The sequence below is a fragment of the Papilio machaon genome, chromosome 9 (genome assembly GCF_912999745.1).
Source record: "Papilio machaon chromosome 9, ilPapMach1.1, whole genome shotgun sequence".
In the NCBI taxonomy this organism is placed as follows: domain Eukaryota; kingdom Metazoa; phylum Arthropoda; class Insecta; order Lepidoptera; family Papilionidae; genus Papilio; species Papilio machaon.
The window spans coordinates 6,377,018-6,387,823 of NC_059994.1; the positions used below are offsets into that span (position 1 = coordinate 6,377,018).

At 34.1% G+C, this 10,806-nt stretch overlaps 1 protein-coding gene across 2 annotated transcripts; it reads left to right on the forward strand.

Annotated features, from left to right (window-relative positions):
- Positions 1-1,722: 1,722 nt before the first annotated feature.
- LOC106711501 (trypsin-1) lies at positions 1,723-10,806 on the forward strand. 2 transcript variants are annotated; one of them, XM_014503819.2, is made up of 7 exons: positions 1,723-1,990; positions 6,440-6,569; positions 7,176-7,211; positions 8,337-8,499; positions 9,464-9,672; positions 10,063-10,314; positions 10,581-10,806. In XM_014503819.2, exons 1-7 carry the CDS (start codon positions 1,895-1,897, stop codon positions 10,700-10,702), a joined length of 1,008 nt encoding a protein of 335 aa, XP_014359305.2. In that variant the 5' UTR covers positions 1,723-1,894; the 3' UTR covers positions 10,703-10,806. The 2 variants fall into 2 exon arrangements, with proteins under 2 accessions (XP_014359305.2, XP_014359306.2); XM_014503820.2 differs by lacking the exon at positions 7,176-7,211 and having other exon boundaries at positions 1,725-1,990; positions 10,581-10,805.

Sequence of the window (10,806 nt, forward strand, 5' to 3'; positions counted from 1 at the left end):
TTCCAATTTTTCACCTCCATAAAGTATCAGTACTAAAAATCGTTGCTGATGATTTTAAGTTAAATATAGGATTAGCACAAGATACATAGATCAATCTTGAAATTGCTGAAAGATGTGTTATCGTTAAAACGTATAAACAAAAAAGAGCTAAAATACGTTTATGATGAAAAGATGGAAAAATGTATCAGGCGCTTTATGTATACCCGCATACGTTGCGGCCTTTGATCGAAACGAAGTATAAAAGTAAGATCTTATAACTGAATAATTATTTTAATAATCTTGATTTATCTCTAAATTGGAACGATAAATTGTTTGCGTGCATTGTTAACAAATATGCATCTCAATAACCTAAATACTTGATTTGCATGTAGGATTGGCTGGCATGGCTGATCGAAAATGAAAGCGAAAGTACCAACTGCACCTAAAATAGTTCCGACTCGTTAGAACTATTTAGATACTTCTACGTTTTACTTAATGCGTGATATCTAGATAAGTGGCAGAGACCACCACCTAGAATTCCATACAATCTTTTTTCTCTATATTTCAAATCAAACAAAATCTCAACTCGATTGCAGTGAAGTTTGTTTATTTCCTAATTAAGATGTTATCAATAAGTGTGTTAGCTTATGTAGTGGAGGATATTGTGAAGAATAAATGTATAATTTCACTGTAGTGAAGCAGTGGAGATCAAATAGACAAAGCAGGATAAGCATATAAATAAAGTTGCAATGTAAAAAGGCTTGCAGGTAAATTCGTCTTTTGCCTATTTGCATGTATTAAAAATATTTTAACAGATTAAAAATCCGTTCATGCACAATATATAGAAACGGATGTAGTTACGAAAGATGCATCCCATCATAACGATGTTGAAGTTGATAATAAACGGCACGTCTCGGGCCGAACAGGCGCCTCGACTTGCGGAAACGTTGCACGGCGCTCTCATGATTTCACTTTCGTTTTATCAGTATGGAGAATCCGGTGATTTCCAGATACGTTCGCTTCTACTCCGTCCTTCGCATGTTTTATGTTACATCACAAAATATAACAACCTAAACGAAATACATGTTTACAAAACTTTTTAATTGGTTTCCCAGAACATTAAAGTAACTAGTTTTCAGGATTGGCTATGTTTCATCACAAAAAATACTTGTAACCCTTAAGATGATAGATCATTTTTTAAGTAATAGCAACAAAAGGTTTCGTGAAAAAAATGTACAAATTGGCACAGAACTTTTAGCCAGTGAAATAAAAAGAATATACATAACAGCGTTGGCACTTAAAAGATAAATTAGTCATGAAAGCCTTGTAGGAAATAGGAGTATACCATTCAAGTAATTATTTATCAATTTGTAATAGGTACGATAAAATAGTAATTGTTTAAAAATCAACACGAAACGCGATACGTAAAGATTAATATCCTGAATGCATGCACGTTGTTTCATAAAGTAAGCTGTATGTATGTTTCTAAGTAATATTGATTAATTACGAATTTTTTTCTACAGACGACTGAAACAAGGGGCTTGTTGCATTTTTTTAAATTTAAGAATTTAAACATAACAAGAACGCATTAAAACAAAACATTTTACTATTGTTAACATAAAGGCATTGTCAGATTGATAATATATCAATGAGATGTAAGTGTTGCGACATTTACTTTGTAGTGGGGCTGGAGGGATTCGTATAGGTTTTTTTTTTGTGGTGAAAGTGTGTGGTGGTGGTCGAAGTCTTCGCTACGAGCCAGATACCGCTCGGCCGCGGCCGCTAGTCGGCCTGCAGTTTGCGAAATGCCATCAGCTGGCTGACGAATTCGACAATAGTGACCGCGGCATTCGCGGGATGACGGACAAATAAATAGTGCCGCAGGAAAGACAACTTGATAGGTTCCCCCGCGACCATGTGCCGATGGAGATTGGTGGTGCTACAAGTGCTGCTCGTTGCTACTGTCCACGGCAGGAAGATAGGCTCATCAGAGCAGACCATCGACAATGATGTAAGTAACCTCAAAGTATACTGATCACTACAATCAAATGTCAGTTATTTTATTGCCATTAAAAACAACAGCACCATAATTGAACTAATAACTAAATTGCATATGCAATGGTTCGAGTTAATAACTGCGAAACATGAATCATGGGTTCAAATCCACTATTTCAGTATAACTCAGTTATATTTTAGCCCAAGTTTTTAATTAGTTTTAAGTTTAAATTGAAATTAGTTAGTCCTTTGAAAATCGAATCTCTAATCGTTTCTGAGACCAAAATCCTTACTTAAAACATATTGTGATTTTTGTTTTATCATCCCTGTCAAAGATAATGACTGTGATAACGATATATTTTATGCAGAGATTCTGGTCTCAGAAATCCAACGTTAAAACAGTTTTCGGCTAGTAGTATTTACTTAGTGTGTGATTGTATAAAATAAATCACATAATTTTCCTTCATCAATTTGTAAGTAATTCAAAGAAGTAATAAACAATGTTTACATTAGATCGGAGCATTGACTCTTTATAGCGTTCGCTTTTACTTTCCTCGGATACGCTGTGCAGATACATGCGGGTTCGCGCAAGACATCGACCTGGGACAATCATTAGAATTGCAATTTTTTGTACTTACTATCATCTAGTTTTTTCTTCTCATACGTAAGATTACATTATAGTTATAAATAAAAAAAGAAAATAAGGAAAAGCTAGTTTGGATCACCTAATGGAATGGCGAAATTTAAACCTACGATCGCTAGATTGGCGCTTAAAGTAGTATGTTATCAAATGGACTATTTCAAAAGCAATGATAACATTATATATACTATATACATAAGTATATAGTATCTTTAAAACCAAACGTATAGAGAATCACTATAATTTTCTATGAATACATTTTACAGATACGACCAACACTGTATTACCGCACTTACTAACTGAGAATTGTACACTTTAATATCATCTATCTTAAATTAACACTTCCATTCTTTTCCATGAAGAGAAATTTGCATCCATCCATCCAAGTCCATTAACTTTTACGATAGCGTTAGAGGTCCAATTTTAAAAGATAATTTGTCAAACACGTGGGAAAAGTTTGCATACAACGAAGACGAAATTGCTAAAGCGTGTCAGATAAATATCATGCCGTGAAGTTCCTCGTGGTAACGTTCACTTTCAACTTAATGTCTCAGTATTGTTGGTTACCAAATTATCATTTAAATTGGAAAATAATGATACTAAATCATAATTGTGGCGGATGCACTACTTTCGCCTGTTACGAATATCGTTGCGTAACTCATTCGAAGCCTAGTAATTGCTCTATTTTTTACATGATATGTATAGTGTATGCTAATGTATAGTATATGTGTAAGTACCTAAACATTCGTGATAAATGTTTATCTATAATTACTTTATTTTTATTAACTTCAATACAGAAATCTAGTTGTTTGGAACATTAGTATAAACATGTGAAATGTTTTTGTTTAATTCATAATACTTCATAGCATTGTACATATTTGCAAATTAGTTATTATATTGTATTGTAATTGTATAGCAAATTTGAAAAAACCAGAACAGGGTCTATACCACGTAACCAATAATTATGGAATTTTATTATATTTCGTAACACGGTTTAGTGAAGTGCAATAAAACACATTTACGTAACACGTCCCTGTTGCATTTAATTGACATACACTTGAATTCTCAATTTTTCGTATTTATGTAATACTTACTTCCGGTTCCGATAGTCTGTGTTCATAAATCCGCGTCGGCTGTGTGAAACGAAACACGCAATTTTATGCGTATTCGTGCGGCATTTGATTGATTAGTTTAGCCTCGTTTTAACGGTACAACTATGTGACTTCTCTCGTAACGTTGGTAATAAAAATAACACAGGCTTCATTTCTCCAAAATTTCCACTGCTTCATTTATTTTGATCTCATTTTAATTATTGTTTATCATTACACAAGTAAAGTTAACTTAAATGTCATTTCTTCTTCTTTCGACAATGTTATTTCAAGTCTTTATCATTAAAAAAAGGATATTCATTAATTTCAAAGTCAGGCTTTACCGTAGGTTTTAATAGGAACACCAATACGAGGGGACTTTTCCTTTAGAGTTAGATTACGAAATAAAAATGCGAAAGTATTAACAAATATGCTAATATAAGAAGTTAAATTCTTTGTTACCGCATTAGAATCGACGGAATCAATTTCTTTTCACGTTTATTGAACAACGACTGATAGCAAAAACGAGAGTGCCAGAACAATTACCTTGTGAAAGGCGTTTTGCAATTACTCATTGGAAAGTAGTTTAGTTATTGACCTTACGAATTTTGAGGTTAGATAATGACGGGCGAGGGAAAACGCATCCAACGGAGCATGAAGTGTTAGTTTTCAGTGTTGTAAAAAGATAATCTATAGATCTTCTTTTATTTTTTAGTTTTGTTGGATTTTTGATTATAAGGATGATTTCCATGAAAGTTCAGATTTCAAAAGTTGGTAATTATGAAAGTTTAGTATTTTCTTACTAGCTTATGGTTTGTCACACTCTAAATGCAAGTTATAGTAGTTAGTGCTATATTTATCAAAATATTTTTTAGAAATCAATGTTGTCTAAATTTCTAAATTGCACCACTATTGAAGTGAAGATGATTGGTTTAACATTACCATTAATAAATCTTACATTTTATCGAACATGTGAAAAAAAAGATTAATTAGTACTCGCACTTTATTTTCATGAATCTTTTAACTGTTTAAGGCTAAAAGGTACAACATCCGTTTCAGAAGGCCTTACATTTATTTCGTCTCGGTTATTTTTTATTAGCTGTGTCTTTCATGGCAATTATTAAAATCTATTGAAAAACTATTAATCCATTTAAAATATTGAACTAAACTAATTGAATTCAAAGTCCGTGACCTGATATTGAACTTCAAGCGGCATAAAGTGATTGTTAGTATTGTCACTTACGAAATCAACTGTCGACAAACTAGGTCACGGTACTACTTGTCAATTTAGGATGGGTTCTGCAAAAATTGTATTTTTTTCGTTTTCTTTTTATTGTTGGCAACCTAGATTTTTATCCGTGTTAGTAATTGTCTGACATTGAGTATCAAATTTGCCAGGCTGAATTTTTTTCAATCTTATTGCAAATTAGACTGTAAATAAAAACTAAAAAGATGATTTTATATAATAATTTGTTCTTAGTTTATTAAATCTCATTTACATAAAAGTCTCATTTAGTTTATTATATCTCATTTGTATAAATCCTTTCTAAAACTTAACTAATTTCTTAATAGCATCTAATACAACCTTAGCCTCCTTTATTGATTTCATAACATGTTATTTAATGGTGCCGAATATGTATATCGGAGTCAAGCATGATCGGTTTCGTCACAGCGGTTACGTGAAGACCCAAAGGGAAAGTGTCTGTGGTATACATACGACCACGTAGGCAATTATCCACTGGAATCAAGACGCACCTTGTCTGTATGTTGCAGTTTACATGACCTGAGAAAGTTAGTTTTAAAATTTAGTATTGGCTTCTTCTTCCTAAAGTACTATTTTCTTTCGAAGGTTATTGATCGTCCGCACAATTTGCACACTCGAAATAGCGGCTCTTCATAGCCGACGATTACTAACTCTGAATCACTAGCGTAGCTTTTCTTTAGCCAGGATATATTTCTTCTCCCACACTAATTATTTTAAGTAGTTTTCAACAAAGAAAAAAAGAAAAAACCACACAAAGTTTTTATACTTACCAAATCTCTCTATCTAAAAATAAGAATGCATTGTATATGTACTTGTATATTATGTAATATGTTTTTGTTGTATGTTCCGTTTTTTTGGGACAGCCCTAATGACTCAACCGCGCATGGCGCTAGCATCGCCGCGCCTCGTAACCGCGAAAGTAAAATGGCAGTTAATTTAAAATGGTAAACAAATGTTGCATAAGGTTATTTCCAGCGGAAGATCACTAGCTTGGTTAAGTTGTTATGTAATATTTATACATTTGATAACTGACACGAAAAGAACCTGCCGAACGGGTTATCTTTGTTATTGATTTCCGTATAAAGCATTGTCTTTTATTTTTTTAAAGTTAACCGTAGGAAATTGTTTGATTTATCCCAATTTTATTATTTTGATTTCAAAATATCACACTGCTTAAATAGTTCGTTAGTAACGAAACCGCATATGTGACCGCAAAAATATATTGATCAAATACAAAAGAAACAACTGTGTATTTAGAAATACACGAATACGGTTACTGACCAGAATTTCAATGCCTTTATATGTTAACTAGAAAGTTATTTTTTTTAAGTTAACAACATTAAGAGAATTTTAATTGTAATTAAATGTGAAATTAACTGTTTAAATTGGTATAAATTCAAATTCGCGGGCAACTGCTCTAATAAGTGTGTTTATTGCGTGTGATGACACATAAATTTTTTCAACAATTTTCAGGTGTCACATGGGAATAGGTCGTCGCGGTTTCTTTTCGACGCTATATTTGGATTAGAAGTCCCTCTGTTTGATGAACAAAGCGTCGAAGAAGAAGAGGAAGATGACTCTCAAACCAAGGATTGTTCGTGCGGTAAGTACTATATGCACAAAAATGTAGTCGTCCCTCTCACTGACTTTGACAAAAATAAAGATAACAATATATAGTTGCGTATATCGACGCTGGAAAGCGTAAACGCTGTAACCCTGAAAGTATGAACTTTACAAGAGAGCCAAAAAATCATAACTAGTGAGCTGATACGCCTACAAGCATGCGGTATTTAGCAATGTTGTGTAGTTTGTGATAACCTATAATAAAATCATTATCGTTTGATAATGGTTGAAATTATTAACGTGTGAAAAACATATTCGCGATTTCAAGGGTTACAGCGTTTATGCTTTCCAGCGTCGATATGTTTTAAACTTAACATATATGTAACAACTATATATTAAATTTTATTATGTAATGACGAAACGCAAAATTTTTCACTTGGTGATGACTTAAAATGTATTATAAATGTAGTGTAAATGGGTCTCGTTGAAGTTTATTATTTTCAGACTACATGAGAAGCACACTTATGGTGAAACTGTTTGGTCCTTCGAAGTGTTATATATTTAGATTTGGTTACATTAGTTTGTTATCACAGAGTCACAATTATAGTGTAAAATGTATTAATCACGATTCACATTAATATTCTAGAATGCGGCAGAGCGAACCCACTACCTAGAAAGATGGGTAAGTTGATATTTGTATAGATTTGATTGCAGCATATATCTTTTATTGTAAATATATGTTGTACTATATTACATAACTTGTTACATATATAGTACTTGTAGTATGTTAAATCCGTTTTTATCCTGCTTTTATTTTCAATTAGATCGCTTGTTTTACAAAGTATACTTCATTTTGCGGTTTTACGTAATTTCTTGTTTTAATTCTTTTTGCTTCTTTTTTAGCTATAATCTTTACTACTATTGGTTTCCAATGCGACCTTTAAAGTGTAAAATCGGACTTACGTATTCATTCAATCTACTATTCCTTTTAATACTTCTTTTATATAATATTTTTCTTTTTTATATGTATATGTAATTATATTTTTGTATATTATGTATATATGTTAAAGTAGACGCGTTAGTTAAGTATTTAATGTCCTCTATATACGACTTTGATAGTTACTAAAAATTCAGTGTACATATTATACTAGCTGTCGCCCGCGACTCCGTCCACACTGAATTATAAAAAACGTAATAAGTAGGCTATGTATTATTCCAGACTATGTTCTACATCTGTACAAAATTTAATCAAGATCCGTTCAGCTATTCCGGAGATAACTTCAAACAAACATATATCCATCAGTTAGATTATTTTTTAACGAACTGCGTCTTTAAAGAGGACGTTGTTTTCTATAATTGATATTACATTTGCATATTTAAAGATAGATTAAAAATCTAGTCTTTTAATAGCATCTATAATGTTCTAGCTGAGAGATCGAGTGAAAGTTGTCGGTTTCCTGTTAGCTTTGTAAAGTACATCATAATACTACCTGCTTTGACATCGATAGTTCATTATCGTTAGGAAGCTGAACGTCCGCATTTCACTAATAACTAGTTCTTAACTTACAATACTAATTGCTTATAATTGTTTGTTTTAATGAACATGACATCTCCTTATCCTATCCAATAACCAGTACTAAGAACAATAATTTTAACGATTTTAAAATGATAGATAGTCTACAGGAAGTATAGACAATATTATGTATGAAAACCTATCTTTGTGATTATTATTGCGGATTGTCTACATCCATCGTTCAATTGTTAGTTGTTATAAATGTAACATGACAGAATCAATGTCGTATTACAGAATGTAACGGTCCAAATCAAGAGAATCGTATCGTCGGTGGGTCTCCGGCGAGCGCCAACCGATATCCTTGGATGGCAAGGATAGTGTATGACGGGCAGTTCCATTGCGGTGCATCTCTACTCACCAAGGACTATGTACTCACTGCGGCGCATTGCGTTAGGAAGTAAGTATTACAAGATTTATGGCAGCTCGTGGTTAGCTGCGAGAGAAAAATGTTTTACACACTGGCATGTTTGTAGATCTCCAATTGTTACTTCTAACAAACCTTAAATTTTATGCTTGAAGTTATTGTGACGAGATTACAAAAAAATTCGCTATAAAATATATCTAATATTATGGGCTATTAACTGTTATGTTGTTAGGTCGTCACAGATAACTGACTCAATAATATTTATTTTTACACGCTTGTATTAAACACGCGATGTTGAGTTACGATCGTATTAGTAATGCAATCTGTGAAAGTAACATTCGTTCCGGTAACACGGTGATATAACTTACAAATTTCTGAAAACGATATTCGGCGAAATTAAAACATTTCTTAGCATAGACAATAGGTAAAATAGGACAATAGGCAATAGGTTCTTATTTCCGTATATAAATGAGAAACATCATCAGCTCACTATACGTCCCCACTGAGGAGCACGAAAACGAAAAACTCTAAGATAGGGGTGACGGGCCATAGTCAACCACGCTGGCCCAGTGCGGGTTGATTGACTTAACACATGTCTTTGAATTTCTTCTCAGATATGTCCAGGTTGCATCACGATGTTTTCCTTCAGCTTATGAACGTCGGAATGGGAAACACGATGCATTACCTTACTCATTGAGCGAAGAGGGGAAGTCTAAGACACTACACCTTTTTGTATTTTCTGTAACTCGTTGTAGTAATCGTCTCTTAACTGTTAGCTCTAATACAGTTTTGGTTGCAATTTAAGATATTCCCGGATTCACTGCAAATATCTATTTAAACAAGTATGTTGTAATATTCTAACCGTAGAATTCAACTCGCGTGGCTTTTATTAATTAATGTAGTCCTTGTTTTATCAAAAATAATTAAAGGGATGGTGACATCATGCAAGTGTTAAAGTAGTGGAACTATACGGTAACACTCATATATTGTGTTTCAGATTAAAGAGGTCGAAGATCCGAGTAATCTTAGGCGACCACGATCAGACAATAACAAGCGAGAGCGCAGCCATCATGCGCGCTGTGAACACCATTGTCCGACATCGCGGCTTTGACGCTGATTCCTACAATAACGATATCGCACTACTCAAGCTACGGAAACCAGTCAACTTCTCGAGAATCATCAAGCCAGTTTGCTTACCGCCCGTTGGTAAGTGTCAGCCTTTGCCCTGTGCTGGATGTAGGCCTTTCTCAATACCTTCCACAGTATGCGGTCTCTCCTCCGGGCATAATCTCGCGTTGTGCAAATTAGGAGATTTCGAGGGTCTCTACAATGGTTGATACTCGTACGTACAGTAGTTAATTGAATATCACTGGGTCCTTGGATTCTTGTTTAGTTAATTTTGTTTGCATACTCATTATAAACATGTACTCTGATGCAGTTATTCTAAACTTTTTGCAACAAAAGCACTTCTTCAAAAGTGATTATTATTGGCTAAACCAATGTTAAACTAAACAATGTGGGAAAACTGTGACATTGTCATCATTGAACATCAGGTTATTGTGCGATCGTGTACTAAAAATCATTAATTATTTTAAGGCACGGAACCAGCGGGTAAAGAAGGCATAGTAGTCGGTTGGGGCCGTACTTCCGAAGGTGGTCAGTTGCCGGCGGTCGTGCAAGAAGTCAAAGTGCCGATACTTTCACTGAACCAGTGCCGCGGCATGAAGTACCGCGCGTCGAGGATCACCAGCAACATGCTGTGCGCCGGCCGCGCCTCCACCGACTCCTGCCAGGGCGACAGCGGCGGACCTTTGCTCGTACAACAAGGGGACAAGTATCAGATTGTTGGTATGTAAAAGTTTCCTCGAGAAAACATCGTCGTAATGACCTGCGTTTATATACCTTTGTACAGATATATTCCAGTGTTATTTACCTAGTGATTGGAATAGATAGTGTAGCACTTTGTATCTTTTGTAGTAAAATCGTACTTAAGTTCTTAGGTTCTAGATCTAGCAGAGAGAAGACGAGGTGTAGTCATTTGTCAAACTAGTAAAAACCAGACCAAAGCAATAATTGGTGATATAAATATTGAAGTTATTGCGTTATTCTTCCAGGTATAGTATCGTGGGGTGTCGGCTGCGGTCGTCCGGGATACCCTGGCGTGTACACAAGGATAACTCGCTATCTCTCCTGGCTCCGAGCTAATCTCCGAGACTCTTGTTTATGTGGAAATTGATACTAATCTTGATTTATACGACATTTTTAAATATTTATTTTTCTACTTATGAGATTTTTTCCTTTGAAATGTCTGATAGGATTAATACGAATTTAAATCTGACA